Source organism: Anguilla anguilla, chromosome 7 (assembly GCF_013347855.1).
Source record: "Anguilla anguilla isolate fAngAng1 chromosome 7, fAngAng1.pri, whole genome shotgun sequence".
Lineage (NCBI taxonomy): Eukaryota > Metazoa > Chordata > Actinopteri > Anguilliformes > Anguillidae > Anguilla > Anguilla anguilla.
This window is the reverse complement of record NC_049207.1, coordinates 21,732,872-21,753,193: the sequence shown is the minus strand read 5'-3', so window position 1 is coordinate 21,753,193 and position 20,322 is coordinate 21,732,872. Positions and strand designations below refer to the sequence as shown.

Sequence of the window (20,322 nt, the reverse complement as noted above, 5' to 3'; positions counted from 1 at the left end):
CATATACAAAGTGTAATATGACACGGTTATTTTTAAAGGTTTACATTGCCAAAGGGGAAGGTTCTGCTTTATTTTTCATTAAAGGTTTGAGCGTCTGCAAGTGTTTAACACAAAACTGTATTTTAAGGTATTATTTCAAATCTGTCCCTGCCCACGTGCCATCTAATCTAGCAATAAAAATAAACCACGACATACAATCTCTATGTGAAATGCTGCAATGTTATATCCCATATACTGTACTGGTTAAGGTGGCGATTGTGATTGCTTTACTGTTGGCATGGCAAACATCACCAGTAATGAGTTGTGGTCAGAAGAGAGGTGTGACTGTCCAATGACTTTTTTTTATTATGAGAAAAATAAATGTTTTTGTTTGACTTTGAATTAACATTACACAGATCATGGTGGTGTGCTTCTGCATGGTTGGAACAAATGTGTGTTAGTCAGAAATGAGTGATTTCTTCTGTATTCCCTGCAGAAATAAGGAACTTGATGTTTTCTCTAAAAGCTGTCATTTCCAACTGTGCTGCTCTGAGCTCCGATTGGTCAATCTCATAGATGAATTTCACTCTTCATTGGCTGCACACACACTCTTCTCACTGCACTTCCATCTAGGCGTGGAAGCGTAACATGCAAATACGACAACAGCAATGATAAGGAGCGTGCTGCAAAGCATACTGGTCCAAAACACAAAAATGTCAGATCTTTTCTGGAGGAAAAAAAACCTTTTTTATTAACATTTTAATAAATGTAAAGTGTAAAGTGTATTTTACTGTAAATAGCACCTGGGACAGTTTGTGATCCTTTTGTAACAGTACCTGAAGACAAAAAAATATATCCATATTTTGAAATGTTTACAAAATAACAAGAACTGAAAAACACACATACATACAACACAGGCCATACACACACCTCAGTATGAACAGCTTTTAGAGATAACACCCGTCCCTCACCACTAATTGGGCTCAAAACAGTAGTCGCCTGAGCTCTGCGGCTTTCTGCCCAGCAACCAGATTAGAACATGCGCTCCTGAGGGTCAGGACCCCGTCACTGCTGCAGCGTTAGTCCTCTCTGCTCTGGGCTCGTTCAGATGGAGACAAGCGCACGCAAAAGCGCAGCAGCTACGACAAGACCGTATGCAGCCGTCGGGCTGGGCCGCGCGTGGGAGGGCGAGGGTGTTAGGGCGTGGCCAGCCTGTGGACAGAATGACTGTCGTGTATGCAGTGATATCCTGGTTCTCTGGGGTTTGTATTTGAGTTCCTTTAATATTCCTTTCACTGTTATTTTGGTCTTTGGATTTCCTTTTTTCTTTTCTTCTTTTTTTTTTTTAAAGGAAACACTGTAAAGATGTAAAGAAATGATTTCCTGCATTATGAAAGAAATGGATGTACATACGGTTTCAATAAAAAACAAAACACAAGCTTGCACTGTTTTTTAGCTTCTGAATCGTTTTTTTTTTGCAGATCACCATAGAAACAGGGAAAAGAAGATACATGAACCAACTACGCAACAGACATACGCACTGGATAAAAGCATCTGATAAATAAATAAATAAAACAAGTAACACAGAACAGGAAAACTAACCTCAGATCAACATCAAGTGTATTTTTAATTTACATTTCTATGGACTAACAAAGACTGATGATTTAATGACAAATGTTCTCAGTAGACTCAGTTTTCAAGCAAATAAAGACAGAGAAACGGATTTCAAGCACACACACACACACACACACACACACAAACACTAAATACTGTGTACATGCAGGGAAGAGCTTTGGGAGGCAGTGTGTACGTTACCCTTTATGATGGTGGTTTTCTGGGAAATGGGTTTATCTGTGACTCGAGCTGTCCAGCCCTGCTCAGGGTTGTGTGCGTCCACCATGTCCAATCAGGAACAGTCTTATCAAATCTCTCCATATGGCTTCAGCATTCACCATTCACTTTGACCAGAAGCGGGTAGGACAGTGTGTTCAGTAGGCAAATGTATTTGGTAGGAGAGTCTGAAGTGTTCAGCAGGATATCGTGCTTTGCGTAACACTGAAGGCCGACTTTTTTCCTACTCCATACAGATCTCAGGTCATATTTTAAGAGCCAACGTAGTAAGAAGCATATAGCACAAATAAAACAGCAAATATGAAATTGTAATAGTTGTAGTTTTTTCTCCGCAATTTAGAATCCGTGCGTGTTCAGTGTAAGAGAGCCACGCCCCCTGCCCACGCCCATCCTGTACTGCCTTGAGAAATCCCTCTTGTCCATCAGTCCATATCCCTCTTGTCCATCAGTCCATCACTGCAGCAGGTACTGCTTTTGTTTGTAAAGTAGGAATCAAAAAAAAAAAAAAGAAAATCAAATGATGAGGCTAAACTGGATCTCAGTGAACCCCTGACAGGGCCCGTTAGGTCAGAGCTGGTGAGTGAGTGTTCCCAGCTCCCGGAACATTCTGCGGCACTGCGCACTGAGCCAAACGGCCATTCGGACAGTCAGTAAATGACTCATTTTGGGGAGTGCCGACATAAAAAAATGCAATAAATGTATTTTTTAATGATCGGAGAGCCTAGTTCCTGATGTTTTGGTCCATCTAACACTCTAACGGATTTAGGCCTGAGTGTTCAGGCCCCAGTGCTTCAACAGGCTCGAAATAAGACCACAGGGTGCCCAGTCATCCCACAATGCACTGCACATAACACCTGAAAGTGAGACATTCATTAGCCAGAGTGAAACTGGGTCAGCGGGTCTGTTGCTGAGAGGGTGTGTGTGTGTGTGTGTGTGTGTGTGTATGTGTGCGCGTATGCATGTGTGGGAATGTGTGAGGGCATATTTGTGCTCAAAAGGCCACAAAGCCACAGAGACAAAAAAAGAAAGGCCTACGCACACTGCTGCCAAACGCACTAATAAGGGATTGCCCAACGCGCTCAGGGGAAAGGTGCAATCACTGCACTCAAGCAAGCAACACGCCATTTCAAATTTTAGTTCAAAATTTAAATTCACAAAGCGCTTCAACATTAAACATATTAACTGTCAAAATTCTTAAATGGGGACAATGTGAAGACAGAGCTACAGAACAGCAATGTCAATTGGAAAACAGCATACAAAATTCATTAGAACCCCAACACTGAAATCTACTTCCGCAATCATTTTCAGTTCATGCTTCGGCCTGAAAAAAGAGGCTTTTATGAATGCGTACTATTATAACAACAGGAAAATAAATACTGCTGGAGGCTCTGACTTTGTGGATCCTAGAATAGATGCAGCGTTGAACATTTAAACAGTTCAAATCCAAAAGGCTCATGTCTAAAATAGGTTCTGGCACCTTGCATTCCGATGGTAAGGCAATTTGAAGTGATAGCAGCGTCAGCGCCTTTACAAAGACAGTCCTGAATAAAAGCGAATCAGACGAAACCTTCACACGGTCAGACTGGCCTTGCCTGCTCAAGTGAGAACAGAGGAGCGGGAGAGACAGAAGAGAGGGGAAAAGAGAAGAGGAGAAAATAGAAAATTGGCAAAAAAAAAAAAAAGGAACTGGTGCGATCCAGTCTGGAGCCTCTGCCGTTGCCCCCGGATACAGACAGCGAGTGCGGGAGAATTCTGCAGAACGAGGTGCAGCAGAAGCTGCAGCTGCCAGCGGTTGCCTAGCAATGAGCATCCAGACAGAGGCTCAGAGAGCCGGGCGTGGAGGAGCGGGGGGGAGGTGCAGCTCCGACATGGAGCCCCACGACCTGCCGCTCGACACCACCACCTTCAGAGGGACCTGCGGAGGGGGGGGGACGGCACACACAGGGGGTTAGGTATTCACCATGGTGACCTACATGAGCTCTGCAGTAACACACAGCAGCTGGAACTGCCTCTATCAGCATGGCCCTCCATTCACAGATAATCATCTGTGTGTATGTGTGTGTGTGTGTGTGTGGATTATCTCACGTGTATATTTAAATTACCACACGTGTACTGTATGTGTAGTTTATCACAAGGGTACGTGTAGTTTATCACGTGTATGTTTAGATTATCACACATGTACATTTTATCACATGTATATGCAGTTTATCACGTGTATGTGCAGATTAACCAACATGTATTTGTAGATTATCACACGTGTATGTGTACACCGTATGCATGTGGAGACTTCAACATGTAGATTATAACATGTTTGATAATGCAGACACGCGTACACCTCTTCACATAAGCACGTTTAGACAATTACATATGCTTGCACATGACACAGCATGAGTATAGTGTGTATGACATGGTGCAATGCAACAGGAGGATCAGGTACACTGTTGGTTTAAATACACACGCAGACCCCATATGAAATCACACAATAAATCAGGAGCCTGAGAGCCAGCTTCCACCCGCTCTGTCTAAGTGTGATGTGTAAATACAGGGGGTGTCAGACACAAAAATGATGTAATAGTTATTATAAGCAGATGAACCCCCCAGCGATGAGCCCACTCGCACACCTTGAGATGAACTCCAAGCGAGTCAATGTGCTGCAGCGACTCCATGGTGGTCTGAACCAAAGCTGTTAAATATAACCAGAGCTGTTAAATGTAACCAAAGCTGTTAAATATACCCAGAGCTGTTAAATGTAACCAAAGCTGCTAAATATAACCAGAGCTGTCAAATACAGTGAGTTCCATAATGTCTGGGACAAAGACTTTGTCTTTCTTGATTTGGCTCTGTACTCTCTGTACTCTGGCTCTGCAATTTTAGATTTGTAATCAAACAATTCACATGCGGTTAAAGTACACATTCTCAGCTTTTATGAACGAGTATTTTATGCATTGTGGCTTTCAGTGTCTCGATTCTAGGGTTTTGATCACCTTTGGAGTCTATTATTGGTGTTTGTCGACATGAGGACCAGAGTTGTGCTAATGAAATTCAACCATTTTGATGCTGAGAAATAATAAAAGAAAAACAGTCAGAGATATGTGCCAAACCTTAGGCTTACCAAAAAAAGTGTTTGGAACATCATTAAGAAAGAGCACTGGTGAGCTGAGTAATCACAGAAGGCCTGACGGGCTAAGGAACACAGTAGATGGCCAAAGAATTCTCACAATGGACAGACATAGTGAAGCTCACTGTATAACCAGATCATGCACATTTAGCAGGAGTGGAAAGCCAGTCTCTGTTTTCAGTCCTTTCAACTTCTATATGTTAATTACAACTGCTAATTTAAAAAAAGACATGCACAGCGCTTCTATAACAGAGTTATTGTTTTCTCTTAACGATGATCATGTTCAGCAGTCGACTGGTCAATACAATCGAGAAAGACCTGCCAGCTATATAAAAAATGCATGGTCAACAGTACTGCTATTGCACATGCCTCCACTTCGAGAGGCTAAACCACAGAATAATAGAGATTAAGCCGACCTCTGGAAGAGGGGGGTTGTGGTCTGGCTCACCTGCAAAGTCCTCCACCTGGGAGTCTTCCACCTCAAAGAGTAGCTCATCGTGAATCTGGGCCAACAACCTGGAGTCCAGAGGGAAGAGGACAAGGTCACTAAGGAGGCTAGCCGTGTGATCTGAGTTACCGCAACACCTGGTGGCTCTTTAATGGTCCATTTGCTGCACTTTGGCTGTGGTTTGAGACTTTTTGAGGATCCTGCCCCACTGTAACACATCTTCAGACAGAGATCACCACCGCCACTGCATACCATTATTTATACACCGCAGAATAGTTCTAATGTAGTCTGATTATGCACACAACACACAAAGAAACATAATAAGGAAGCCCTACAAGGAAATGGCTAACGCAAATTCACATTTGTGCTTATGAATATGCTGAACCAGGCTTCCTCTATAAAGCCTGTAAGACTTATAACCAGTGATCCACAGTCATATGACTGTGTCTGGACACTTCTCTATCCTCTTTCAAGCACTCAATCCAATGTATCAGTTCACTGCAAATGGCCTTGAAGCAAGTGTAATGCGAGTGATTGATTGATTGATGAGGGGAGTAAGAGCTCATTGGGGAGGTGTTTTATCTAGACTGGCTCATTGATTGGTGGTGTGCTGAGAGAGGTTGGGACGCCTGCCGGAGCCCCACACCCAACACTGTCCTCAGAGCGCCAGGGAGCCGCGATGTCGGATCAGCGCTGTGCCACAGGGCGCCACACTTTATGGGAGATGTGAGGTGCGCACCGGAATACAGGACACACACCCCTCATCCACTTACAGACACCTGCATGACAGAACACCAAAGGCCAGCCTGCTTCCCTCACTGAGTACATTACTAGGGTGAGCACTTTACAGCGTAAAAGAATGAGTGTTATAAATGGTGAGTATATTACAGAGTGAGTATAGTACAGTGCGTATATATTAAAGAATGAGTATAGTACAGGGTGTATATATTACAGTATGAGTACAGTAAAGGGTGTATATATTAGAGTATGAGTATAGCACAGGGTGTATATATTACAGTACGAGTATAGTACAGGGCATATATATTACAGAATGAGTATAGTACAGGGTGTATATATTACAGTATAAGTACAGTAAAGGGTGAGTACATTTCAGAATAAGTATAGCACAGAGAGTATTGCACAGGGTGAGTATTACAGCATAATATTTGTTAAATGCAGCTGCAAGCAGCAATGGAGGAGCCAAGCGCTACAGCAGCTCCATGCAACCAATTCTGTTGGTTGGCCAATTTAGGCCTGTTACTGTAATGTTCCCCTCAATATTTGGTTGAAATATATGCTTTAGTTTCGTACAGCAATTAGCAATAAAATCTAACTTCTGGTATAGTACCTCCAAACGGTCAAATTTCACTAAACTTGGTGTGTGCCCCCCAGCCCTCATCGTAAGCAAGTGTAGCAAGTTTTGTGCCAACAGACAAAATAGTTGCAGATACATGGCCACTCTTCCTTTATGGTGCTTCTGCCGCCAAATTTGTCGGTTTACTGCAGCTATATTGTTTGACCGCGTAACTATCTTTTAACAACTTTTAACAACTTTTATGACTCTAAATAATTTGAGATGTCCATGAGGAGAGATATATTGTGGGGTAGGATTCAAGTCTCTAGCTCATAAGGCGTAGGAGTTATGATTGTATGAATACAGGAAATTCAAATGACAATTTAAGAGGGCAATTGGTGCCACAGAGGCCATACAAACATACCCTCCATGAATGTGCCACGTTTCATAGGTCTAACTCATGTGGTTAGGTCAAAGCTGGGAACAGAGGAAAAAGGCAAATAGAATTTCCAAAATGACGGAAATCCAAGATGGCGGCAACATATAAAGTAGTATGTTCCAGACGAGGAAATTTATCATTAAAGCCAATTTTAAATGTCTAAAAGGCAACTGTATACCTTAGCTTGTCCTCTATCAATGTGATTGCAAATGCAAAATTTCACAAAAATTCACCAAGCGGTTATATGGGCTCCCACACACTCCCCTGCCAGAAACTATGATAGCGAAAAATTCTAACAAGTACACAAGGTGCTTACGCACCGTTGGTGCCTGGCCCCTAAAAATAACAACCTCATTTTCGGTTTGCACTGAATTGTGGGCTTTCGGGGCATACTTCTGCAGGAAGCAGGAGAGCCTCATGGGAAGGGGCCGTCAGGATCCTTCCCTACGCCCCTTGCCTGCATTCCTCCATGCTGTGTGATGAGCTTTATCAGGCGAGTGACTTCACACCCCCGCAGTGCGAGGGCCGCGCGCAGTGTAACTGCATTACCCAGACTGCAGCTGAAAGTGCCTTTACAGGAAACTCCGGCTGATTGCATTACAGTCCAGACCTGCAGGCTCGGTGGGGGCAGGGGGGGGCGGCGGTAATGAACAGCGCGGAGGTGTGGAGACGAGCTGACAAACTGCACTGCGCTCAAACAGTGAGACAGTGAGGTGTGTGTGTGTGTCTGTGTGTGTGTGTGTGTGTGCGTGCACGTATATGTCGAAGTGTGTGTGTGTGTGTGTGTGTGTGTCTGTGTGTGTGTGTGTGTGCACGTATGTGTCGAAGTGTGTGTGTGTGTGTGTGTGTGTGTGTGTCGGAGAGAATGTGTACCAGCAAGTCACTCTTCACTCAGTGACGCCCCCGGATGCCGAACCCCCTGTGTGTAAAGTCATTTGAGACGTCGTTCCTTTATGAAAAGAGCTACACAAATAAATGTTAACTGAAATAAAGTACATTTAAGATGGGGTGAATCGCAGAAATAAATCAGTGAATCAGAACAGAGCAAGTTTTGCTACTGCAGAAAAAGACACAGAGTGAAATAGAGAGCGAGCGAGAGCAAGAGATGAGGAAGGTAGGGATGGAAAACGACAGAGGGAGGAGAGAGAGGAGAACTCTGGGAACCGAGAGAGCTGGTGTTTAAGACGCATGAAAAGGCAGAGGGGGAACAGAGCTGGGGAGCTGAGGGGAGGATTTGGGGAAGGCGCGGGACGTCACTGTGACGTCTCAGTCAGGCGATGAACAGGCAGAGTTTCACCCTCCACTGTCTGGGAGCTACAGCCTCCGGGCATCAGAACAGACACACAGAGGAAAGAGAGGGAGGAAAGAACAGGAAAGAACAGAGGTAAAGGGAGAGGGGCGAGAGAGGGAGAGAGGGGTAAGAAGTAGAGGAGGAAGAGAAATCTTGAAACAGGGAAAGGACAGAGGAAGAGAAAGGGGCTGAGAGGGGTGGGAGCAGACAAAGCAGAGGGGAGAGAGAAGACGAGAGAGGTGGAGAAGTAAGCAGAGGGAAGGAGATGGAGAGAGATCTTGAGACAAAGGAAAGATGGCGAGAGAAAGAGGGGGTGAGAAGGAGAGAGAGTGGAGACAGCAGAGGGGAAAGAAAGGTAGAGGAATGAGGGAGGGCAGAACTCAAAGATACGAAGTGTGAGTGTGGCTGTGCGTACATTCAGAGAAACAAGCGTTTCAGAGCCCGCAGGGAGAGAGGGAAAGAGTCACCAGGAGGACAGAGAGAGAAAAGAGGGAGCAGCTTCTGAACTGTGGCGCCTTGGTGGGGTTTACAGAGAGGACGAAACAGGGAGGGAGAGGTGGAGAATAGGAGAGAGAATTCAGTCAGTTTATTACAGTCCAAACCAGGATCAACCCCACTGATTACACACATTATCCTATGGACCAGACATGCCACGAGTGGGCAGAGGTATAAACTATCGGTCATGACTGGCAGTGATCTGATCTGCACTCGGCAGATTAAATGGGGTTCCCAACCACGCGAATGAATGAATGAAATTAAATGAGAAAAAAGAATGAAAGTCTTCCAGGACGAGAGCAGCGCATGTGAGTAATAGGGTTCGCTGCAGTCTCATAACCTTCACAGACACCGGCCCACAGCCTCTGGGTTCCTGGGCCTGTGCCAGACTACGGTGGGTTATTATGGGACCCAAGGCCAGAGCGTGCGTGTGAACATCGTCCCGCACGGACAGCTGAAGTGGAGCTCGGGCGGAGAAGGCGTCACGGCCCGGATCAATCACACCGCGCCAAGAGCAATAACCTGGCTCCTTCACCTGTCAGAGATATGAGTCATCGCCCTCAGAGAGAGAGAGAGAGAGAGAGAGAGAGAGAGAGAGAGAGAGAGAGAGAGAGAGAGAGAGAGAGAGAGACAGACAGAGAGAGAGAGAGAGAGAGAGAGACAGAGAGAGATAGAGAGAGAGAGAGAGAGAGAGAGAGCGAGAGAGAGAGAGACAGAGAAGGGAGAGCACAGAAAGAGAAAGAAAGGGAGTAAAACTGAAGAGTCAAAAAGTGGAGGATGGTAAGAATGAGGAAGAAGAAAGGAGGAAGAGGAGGACGCACAACTCAAAGGGGAACAATAATGGTAAAGCGGAAGAGAAGGGAGGAGAGACAGAGGAGGGCCTTGTCCTACCTGGGTGTGAGGGAGGAGGAAGAGGACACCAGGGAGAAGATGCGGATCATGGCCATCTTACAGAGGTCTGCTGCAGAGCCTGGGGAGATGGGGGGGAGGTCAAAACACCCGGGATCAGGGCCTGCTCCAGGGGACAGGGGGGTCAGAACACCCGGGATCAGGGCCTGCTCCAGGGGACAGGGGGGTCAGAACACCCGGGATCAGGGCCTGCTCCAGGGGACAGGGGGGTCAGAACACCCGGGATCAGGGCCTGCTCCAGGGGACAGGGGGTCAGAACACCCGGGATCAGGGCCTGCTCCAGGGGACAGGGGGGTCAGAACACCAGGCAGTCAGGGGCTGTTTGGGAAGGGGGGGGTGGGGGGGTCAGGGAGGGTCTAAACACCAGGGGTCAAGACATGCTCAGCGGGGACAGGGGAGTCAAAACACCAGAGGGACAGGGGAGTCAAAACACCAGAGGGACAGGGGAGTCAAAACACCAGGGGGCTAGGGGAGTCAAAACACCAGGGTGTCAGGGGAGTCAAAAGAGCAGGGGGTCAGGGGAGTCAAAACAGCAGGGGGTCAGTACAGGGCCTGCTGCGGGGGGAGAGCAAGGTGACTTAGCAATCCGTCAAGTACCTTGGACCACAAAGTTCACGGCCTGCCGTTCTGCCTGGTTCCGGACAGCCCAGTCGGCAGAGTGAATGTTAGGCAGAGACCGCCGACGTCCCATTATAGACACCACGTATCCTGAAAATCCCAAACAAGGAAAACTCAACAAGGACATGAATGAATAGATTACCTTTCTTAAAACAGAACATACATTATTAATATTTACTTCCTCTGATGACAGCACAAACACAGCTGACTGAAATAGTCAAGCATCAAGAATAAAAATAAGTCCTGCAGCTTGGAATTCTGTCTCTTTTTGTATCGGGAGTCTCACACATGAACACCGCATATACAATGTTTTCAGCTTATACAGGGTTCGTTGCAGATTAAAACTACGCACAAATGCACAACGTCACTGCCGTCAGAGTGTTTTTAAGGTGGTGTTCTCACAGGATGTTGTACCCCGCTGAGCCCAGAGGGGATAACTCAATTCCCTTGCCACAGCTCAGAGCGGCACAACACCTAAAAACTGAAACTCACACAGTACAGCCTCATACTGAGCTGCACAAACACCGCCTTGGGAAATAAACAGAAGCCGAAACAACTGCCACTCGCAGCTATCGAATTTCCCCAAAACTCCTTCCTGTCGAGAGAGGGAAAAGAGAGGGAGAGAGAACAGAGAGGGAGGAAGGAAAGCAGGAAGGGAGGGAGCAAGTGGCAGAGAAGAGGAAGGAGAAAGGATGGAAGGAAAGGAAAGGAAAGAGAGGAGGAGCGGGGGGAGCGAAGAGGCAGAGCCGACAGCCCCACGCTGTGACCGGCGCGTGCGGACCCGGCGTGCGGTCAGGTGAGGTCGGGTCGGGTCGCGCCCTCTCGCAGGTGCGTGCGCAGAGAGCCCCTCCCCCGCCTCGCGCTCTTTATCAGCCGCTGAACTATCGGTGCATCGGCACGGCGGAAGAGTGCAAATGAGGACGGCCGCCGGACGGCAGTGAGTCACACACCGCGTGATTTGCGCCGGACACAGCCGCCGGACGCGTTCATTTTTAATCCGGCGCTGTTGACGGCAGCAATCGCCGCGGTGCGGTCGGACGCTAAGATAACGAGCGGCGGAAAGCACACGCTCATCAGGTGACGGGCGCGGAACAAACAGCCCCGCCGCGCCCGCCGCGCCCGCCCAGAACATTCCGCCGCTGTTCGGCCCGGACTGAATCAGCACCGGCGGCCAATCGCCTGGTGAGAAGCCCGCGAGGGGCGGGGCCAGGCCTTCCTGCCGCCACAAAGCCAACAGGTCGCAAAGCCAAAGATCCCGCCAATGTCACTACGCTGCACTTCTGCGGAAAAAAAATACATCTACAGTAGGAATCTCCCAGGCCAGTGCATTCCAGGGGAGGAACAATGAGTGCGGCTTTGCGGCCAAATCCCCTGGAAAAGCACAGCCCGGTGGAGCCGTACGCCATGTTTTCACCCTAGAGTTGCGCAAGCACCCGCACGCACGCATGCACACATGCACATGCACGCACGCATGCACACATACACACGCACACGTGCATGCACGCACGCACGCACAAGCACACACACGGGCATGCGTGCACACACACATACGTATGCACGCATACACATACACACTTGAGCGGAAAGAAGAGTGTTTTGTGGATGACAGAACAGAATAAACAGCACTGTGCACTATTACAGCCACAGTGAGTGAGTCTGAGATGTACGATGTAGTGAAAATGGTCCAGGAATCAAGATGGACAGAAGAATGGGAAACAGAAGGACAGCATGGGTTCAGAATTATGTACTCTCATGCTGCACTAGCATCACAGGGCCCTGGAGACATGGTATGTGGGTTTCTCAATGTCAGTGAACGTTGAGTTCAATCAATGGCCAGCACAAAGTTTGTGAAAGTATGATGATCAGCAGTCATGCGTTTGGACTTCAGTCTTCTTCATTTAGCTAACGGTTGCAATCCTGCATCTCGAGGTTGTTAGTTGTTGGTTTTGCCCTTTCATCATTCTCAATGAATTACTGGGTCTTTCTGACAGGTGATCCTACTGATGCCTTCTGCTCTGTTGTGCCACATCAACGGTATGCATATGTACATATGTGTATGAGCATGTATATAAGCATGTGTGTGTATTTGTCTGTATGTACAGTATGTGTGAATGTGTAAACATGCGTCCCCAGTCGCCTTCTTTATCCGGCGCTGGTTTGATAAAGCGTTCAATGTAGTCGTCTGTGGGTGATCCCCTCCCTGAGGGACTTCTACGCTGAGGAAGGATATCAGTCATCATCACAGCCAGAAAAGCTCCTGCACCACACGTGACTGGAGGAGAACTTTTTCATTTCAATGCGAGCGAATTTATCAGAAAGGTACTGAAGTCACAGCCAGAGCAAATCCTTCCTCTGGACTGTTTAGGGCAGCTAGCTGCTGACACAGACGCACTGACCTGCTAACACCAGCTCATACGGCACAGGGGCTAAAAAACCTATCGGTGTATCACCACTGGCCCTGCTGCAGGTTTAACTGTACAGAGCTGAGTTATTTTCCATTGAATGACATGACATAGCAACACACACACACACGCACACACTCACATGCATGTACGCAAGCACAAACATAAACACACACGCACATACAGTGCCGTGAAAAAGTACTTGCCCCATTCCTGATTTCCTCTATTATATATTATTGCATATTTCACACACAGAATGGTTTCAGATCTTTCAACAAACTGTATTATTAGAAACACAAAAGACATTTAAAAAATGTCTATTATTTTTTATTTATTTAATGAGAATGTTATCCAACACCCATATCATCCAGGAATGGCCCCATAAACTTAATAACTGGCTGCACCACCTTTAGCAGCAATAACTGCAACCAAACCCTTGCTATAATTTTATCTGGAGATTTACCACTGTTCCAAGTGTTCTCCATGTGGAGATAATGGCTCTCACTGTGGTTTGATGGAATGCCAGAGGCTTAGAAATGGCATTGTAACCATTTCCAGACTTATATATTTCAACAACATCTTTTCTCATCTCTTCTGGAATTTCCTTTGATCGAGGCATAGTGAGCTTGCAGAAACTTTGTGGCGACTGCTTCACTCTTATGGTAAAGTTAAATATGAGTGAGGTTTAGATTTAATAGGGCTGGCTGCAATCAAGCCTGGCTGTGTTCAAGCAGCTGAATCTAATCATCAATTAAATCTGGTTGACTGGTTGATTGAGGGGGCAATTACATTTTCACATTGTGGATATGGATGTGTGATAACCTTTTTGTCAAATGAAATAATAATTAAAAAATTGTGTTTACTCCGTTTCCATTTTCTCTAATATTACATTTTGTCGAAAGATCTGAAACCCAATCAGGGAAGGGAGCAAATGCTTCCACACACACAGCACTGTACACACGCGCGGGGATAAAAAATCTTTTGACAGGAGAGACAGATAAATCCGGTGGCCCTGATTGCCGTATCGACGGGGAAAATTAAAGCGGGCTCGCCACCTGATTTCAGACCCATCGTTCTTGTGGCCCCGGTCCCCAGTGAGCACCCTGAGACGAGGAGAGAGGAACATGAGTTTTATTACCTCTCTGACAGAGCCTCAACACCTCTCGCCTCATCTAGAACGGGGTGGGGGCGAAGGAAGGGGGGGGGGGGTGGGTTAAATATGGGACTTGGCCGTGAGCGATCCGTAGCCGCGGGTAATAAAACGACTGTCAATCTGTGAGAGATGGATGCCTCCCGGGCGCCTGCTCTCCCGCTCACTTCCTGTCCGTGAGCGTGGTAAAAGGTCGGAGTGTGGCACAGTGGGTAAGGAACTGCGCTTGTAACCGAAAGGTCGCAGGTTCAATTCCCGGGTAAGGACACTGCCGTTGTACCCTTGAGCAAGGTACTTAACCTGCATTGCTTCAGTATATATCCAGCTGTATAAATGGATACAATGTAAAATGCTATGTAAAAAGTTGTGTAAGTCGCTCTGGATAAGAGCGTCTGCTAAATGCCTGTAATGTAATGTAATGTAATGTGAGCGCCCAGAGAGAAGGGCGCCAGGACCTGAGGGGAGGGGGGCGGGGCTGGGGCCGGGGGCGGAGTTTGACTCTGCAGATTGTGTTCTGATCCGCGGGGCTGGCTCCGCTGGCATCATCTCTATAAATCCTGAGGTTCAGCCGTGATTCACGCACACCAGCACCTGCCACGTCCGTCTACATCCGTCTACATTTCTGCCCTCTCCAGCTCCTCCATCCAACACCTGGACTTTGCCCTAACTGTGAACCCCACAACGCGCTTAATTGACCTCACAGCACCAATCAGAGGATTCTGCCCTCCGGGGCATAACCCAAAACTGGTACAAATCAGTCAGCGCCAGCATTTTTAGCCATAGCTGGCTTCACAAAACATCCCTCTCCCATCGCTAGCTTGCAATGCCCTCAGAAAATCCACTTTATCAAGCTTCTGATGCCCACTTAACCACATCCCTTCTTAACAAGTCACGTATATGTATATGTACAGGTTGATACATGTCACAAAATGTCCAATGGGAAGACATAGTATACTAATATCTAACATCCAAAAGTATTTGAAGTATGTACTGCCATTGACCACTTCCACGCATTCTTAACAGAACATGATGTAAAATGGTGCAGTATGTGCTTGCGATTTCGGTCTCTTGCCGCACCTTGTTTTTGACACTGCTGGATGGTCCTCTGTATGAAGTTCTGCACCTCTCTGTACCTCTGCAGGAAACTGTCCACAAACCGACTGGCCTGCTCTGCGCTGACCCCCAAAATCCCAGAGAGACGCTCCCTGCCTGGAGACGAGATTGGGACAACACCTGGGAGGATTAGATGGGGTGGGGGGGGGGTGGTTTGGGGCACACCTGGTCCTAGAGGCCTTCAGTCCTGATCTTATTAGTGAACTGAAATTCAATTCATGACACTGAAAAAAGCCCACAATGCATTAGGATTTCTCAATAAACTAATTCAATTTCTATTTATTTCCTGAACTGACCCTAGCCCGGGCTTCCAGATTACCCCTCCCTGAAAATCGCTGAGAACCAGGCCTGAGTGAAAGAGTCAACACTACACCCCTCTGTAATGCACAGCAAGTCCAGGCACAGTCCCGAAACTCCCCTTTACCTCATATTCCCTGGACTCAATCACACATTCCTGTTTAAAGTCGCTGCCGTGTCCCCGCGCAGTGCTGTAACGTGCCTTTCCCACAGGGAGAAAGCTCGGCGCGGCGTACGTGCGGCCTTCAGAGAGCGGCGACGCTTTAATCCTTGTTTTTCTTGCGCCGGCGGCCTTGCGTGAATGGCGGCCTGTTTGTGGCACGCAGGGCAGAGGGGGCATCGGCGGAGGGCCCGGGGCCGCTGTTTTAGGGGCGGATGCTATGCCGTGCCAGCTGGAGGCACAGCAGAAGCCCCGGGAGCGGAGGCCGTGAGCCCGTACGCCTGTCACGCCCCGTCCCTGAGCGGGGGCCCCGCCGGAGCCAGCGCTAAGCCCGCGGGGGGCCCCCGTCGCCCTCCGACCTCACCCAACCCAACCCAACCCAACCCCACGCGACACGGGGGCCCGGGTCAGTCCGCACACTGCCCCGCACGGCACCGGCAGAGTGTGTGTGTGTCTGTACATAGGTGTGAGTGTTTTGTGTGTGTGTGTGTGTGTGTGTGTGTGTGTGTATCTGCGTGTGTGCAAATGAGTGCATGCATGTGTGTGTGTAAGTGTGTGTGTGTAAATGTGTGAACATTACATTACATTACATTCATTTGGCAGACGCTTTTATCCAAAGCGACGTACAAGAAGTGCATTTTCATGATCGAAGACAACTGCTGAACACGGGTTCAGTAAGGTACAATTACTTATTTTGTACAGCTATTTCTAGCTGAGAACAATGAACACTATCCTGGTCTAACATCTGCAAAGCCAAACTAGGCAGAAGAAAGTGAAAGTGTGTGTGTGTCTCTGCACGTGTAAATTAGTGCAAGGGTTATGGTGTGTGTGTGTGTGTGTGTAAATGAGTGCAAGCATGTGTGTGTAAATGAGTGTAAGCGTATGTGTGTGTGTAAATGAGTGTAAGCGTGTGCATGTGTGTGTAAATGAGTGTAAGCGTATGTGTGTGTGTGTGTGTGTGTGTAAATGAGTACGAGCATATGCTCATGTGGGCAGGTGTGATAATGTGTGTATATGCGTGGGTGTATGTGTGAGTGTATGTAGGTATGAGCTTGTGAGTGCTGATGTCTGTTTGGGTATGTATGCGGGTGTGTCTGCTACTGCACTTTTCTGCCTCTTCTCCCTAAAACCTTCCCGGGAATTTGTGTGCATATTTTTTTGTGTGTGTGTGGGGTGTGTGTGTGTGTGTTTCTGCATTCCTGCTCAATGAAGTCACAACACTCATGAAGACCCCCCCAGGAGAGTGTGGCCGTTGTTATTGTGTCGCCTCCTTGCGTTTTTCCTTTTTATCTCTTCTGGGTTTGCGCGCACCCCCCAGCACTCCCCAGCTCACAGCTTCCTCTTTATCTCCTGACCCACTTGTGTCTGTCCCCCCCACCTTCCTCCCCCCCCCCACCCCCAAACAGCGCTCAGCCCCCTCTCATTCTCCTGACTCCGATTGTCTTCCAAAGCGGGAGTCCATTGAGTATTCCGTAACCATGGCAGCGGGCTGCGCAGTCGGCAGGGCTATTTGCCCACGTTGATCAAGGGCCTTCGCTTTCGTTCTTTCTTTCTTTCTTTCTTTCTTTCGCTCTCTCCCTCTCCCTCTCAGTCGTTTCCTGCCTTCTAGTCGCTACACCAACGCTAAATTTAAAAATTCATTTTCTCAGTTCCTTCCGCAGTGCACCGAGCCACCGTCGAAGTGCCGTTCCGATTTCAGAAGAGACGCCTTCAGACGGCTCCGACAAAACAAAGGAGGTCATCTCCAATTTCGGTTCAGTACGCTTGTGGCGCTAAATCTTTTATTCCTTCTTGGACTTAGACCCCATTTTTTGTGAGACGACAAGACTTTCAGCTCCTGTGACGAGCATCGCATGTACCAGTTGATTGCATTGAGCAACGCAGTAACCACCGGCAATCTCAAAACACTTTGGAAATGTCTGTGGTTCTTTCTTCCAAGAATCTGACAACCCCCCCCACCAAAAAAGGGATTGTGCATGATTACAGTCTTACAAGACTAGCTACTAAAAAAAACAGCTTGGACTGCATTTCCCAGTACTTAAAAGGGGGGCAGTTTGGATTTATGAATTCTGCTCTTCAGCATCCTGACAGTGTGAACAAAGCCAGGAGGAGCTCTCGTACCGAAACGCATTGATCGGCCCGTAATCCGCCCAAATGAGACTGTGTATCATTCCGCCCACGGACCGCTCCACTTTCTTACACTACATCAGTCAGGCCATTTCATCTCCCCTGGTTACCGACTGCAATGACCAGTGAGGGCCCAGCAGAAAGGCTCTCAGACAGAATTCCTAACAGGTTATAAGGGTTAGAGGCAATAAAACAGGCCTTAAATCACCGTTCATCACAAAGCGTGCTTTCTCGAGGGGTCGAGCGCGCTCAGTCCGTTTCTCTGTCAACCTCGAATTCTCAGCAAGGCCGGCCCAACATCTTGGCCCCTTACCATGGCCTGTAATTACACCTATCCGCAACCGAAGGCTTGCAGCGTCCACCCGCCTAACCGATCTGTCCCTGAGGCGTGACCTCCTCCTAATCAACTCACAGGTTCAAATCCGTTTTTTCGAGGCACAGCTCTCACGTGCTTTCGAGGGAACGGCACCGGGCCGGATTTCCCCTGATTGAATAAGCAGGTTGAGGGAACGGCTAATGCGTGAAATACGGGCCGCGGCGGTCACCCGGGAGACGGGAAGCGGTTGTGTCAGCTATAATACGCGCCGCACTCCGTCTGCCTATGAGCCCACGGTCACAGGGGCCCGGGTTTTCAAACGGTCTCCAATGGCAACACCAATCAACGGCTCTCTCCCGGCTAACCAGCCTCTTGGAGTTAAATAGGCCACGGCAGAGGTGCTTTTTTTATCTGGTTTGCACGGCGAGGGCGGTAACGCAGACCTGCCGCTCTCACTGATGGCCGCGAGCGTGTGTGCCGGCGGGGCCATGGTGTCCCTGCTGAGCGCTGATTTATGGGAGCAGTAATGGAGAAGGCAAGCCTCTCCTCCATAGGCGCTGCCCGTGGAAGGTGGGACCACATCGTCAAAGGCTTCACGTGACCTTTGAAGTCCTCCCTGGTGAAAGAGGCTCTGGGCTGAGGCTCTGGAAAAGCTCGATTCATGTCCCGAAGCGTAGGGGGCGGTGTGGGCAGCGCCGGTTCTGCGCGATGTCATAACTGGGTGGGCGGAGCACCTCGCCGGCTCCTCCCCCCGGCACGCTGTAACGCTCCTGTGGGAAACGCAGCAGCAGTGCCTGTCGTGCGCCCGTTACCGCCGTCTTGCGCGTTTCCCGGGGCGGCTAGGTGAAGTGCACTGTGGGTAGCGGCGGGAGGAACCGGACCTGCTCCGTAGACCACGGAGTAGACGATGCGCTTGGCGTGCTCCCTGTCTTCCGGGTTCAGCCGGTCTTCAGGGACTCCCTTCCTGCAACACCAGGAGGAATGAGCATGCTCAATGACTACTAAATATTCACCATTATAATACTCATGAACGTCTTTATCACAACGATTTCTTACATTATGACCAAAGCATTTTCCAAATAAGACAAAAAGTTAAGATAAAAAGAAAAAAGTAGAAAAAAGACAAGTAGAGAGAAAAAAAGTAAATGAAACAAAAAATAATGTGGTATGGCAGCTGTAAAAATAGTGGCAGTAGCGAAATCCAGTAACCAAAGGAAAACTAAGGAGAGCTTGAATTTAAAAAAAGGTGAAAAATGCCCTTTTAAAGGGGTAAAGACCTGTTTTTTCAGAGTAGATATTTCAGAGGAGCACTGATGCTGTCCAAATGATTTCCAAAACGAAAGGGCCAGCTCGAAGAAGGCTGGGTAATCATTTCTTTTGAAATTGGTCAGAGGTTGAAAATAAGCTCTTTATTCGCTGACCTAAGGTTCTTTCCTGTTATATAAAGAGTCAATAATGTGGAGATGTACTCAGGGGCTTGGCAACAGAGTGCTTTAAAAGTTCTAAATAAATGGGTATTGGTTGGGGGTGTCATGGAATAGGGTAGGTGCCAGCGAGCCTGCTAGAGAGGGAGGTGTTGGTGAGATGCTGGGAAGGGCAGGGCCTGTACACAAGGTCAGACAGCTCCTCCCACCACCATATCAGCACCAATCAGACAATTTAACCCTTTGATTATAAAAAGGTCAGTGTTCTAGAACTCCACTGCTTTCAGTTACTAGTAGTGATTGATACATCAGCATTAGAATGTTCAGTTAAGAACATTCTAATCATGTATTTGTGATGTCACAACTTAAAGGGTTAAAAGGAGCTGTGACGGAGGTGTGAGTCTGCTCTGCATGCTCTGTGTTCATATGAAATTACTATTTTTTTGGTGCCCTGTGGTTGATTATTGTGGAGTGCTGATCACTCAGGTCAGCTTTTAAAGTATGAGGCCAGAATGTTAATAGAGCTCCAGACACACAAACACACAGTCTTTCTTATGGACAACCCCTCCCAAAATCACAGACACCCCTCCCCCCACTGTCACCCACAAACAGATAACCCACCCCACACACACACAAACACTCTTTGTCTCATACAGGCCCCGACTCTACCCCCTTGCCCCCCACACACAGGCATACATTCCACCACAATCATGTTCAGTGTCCCACACAAATACTTGCGCAAATGCATTAGCACACACACACGCACACACAAACACATACACCAAGCACATGTATGCGTGCACACACACAGACACACACACGCATACATGCACACACACACACACATACACACAAGCATGTGCACACACACCCACACGCGCACACACACGC

The 20,322-nt window shown here is 47.9% G+C and overlaps 1 protein-coding gene across 5 annotated transcripts in view; it reads right to left on the bottom strand.

The window, feature by feature from the left end:
* Nucleotides 1-1,166: 1,166 nt before the first annotated feature.
* Nucleotides 1,167-20,322, bottom strand: part of poln (polymerase (DNA directed) nu) — a 92,865-nt gene continuing 73,709 nt past the window's right edge. For 4 of the 5 annotated variants that reach the window (XM_035427200.1, XM_035427201.1, XM_035427202.1 and 1 more), the window contains exons 22-28: nt 18,889-18,971; nt 15,072-15,203; nt 10,422-10,532; nt 9,807-9,885; nt 5,397-5,604; nt 4,452-4,513; nt 3,662-3,745 (exon numbers count right to left, since the gene is read on the bottom strand). In XM_035427200.1, the coding sequence (XP_035283091.1) occupies nt 3,736-3,745; nt 4,452-4,513; nt 5,397-5,604; nt 9,807-9,885; nt 10,422-10,532; nt 15,072-15,203; nt 18,889-18,971 (685 nt within the window). In that variant the 3' untranslated portion in view covers nt 3,662-3,735. Of the gene's footprint in view, nt 3,746-4,451; nt 4,514-5,396; nt 5,605-9,806; nt 9,886-10,421; nt 10,533-15,071; nt 15,204-18,888; nt 18,972-20,322 lie in introns of all 5 variants that reach the window. The other variant, XM_035427204.1, reaches the window with a different exon arrangement.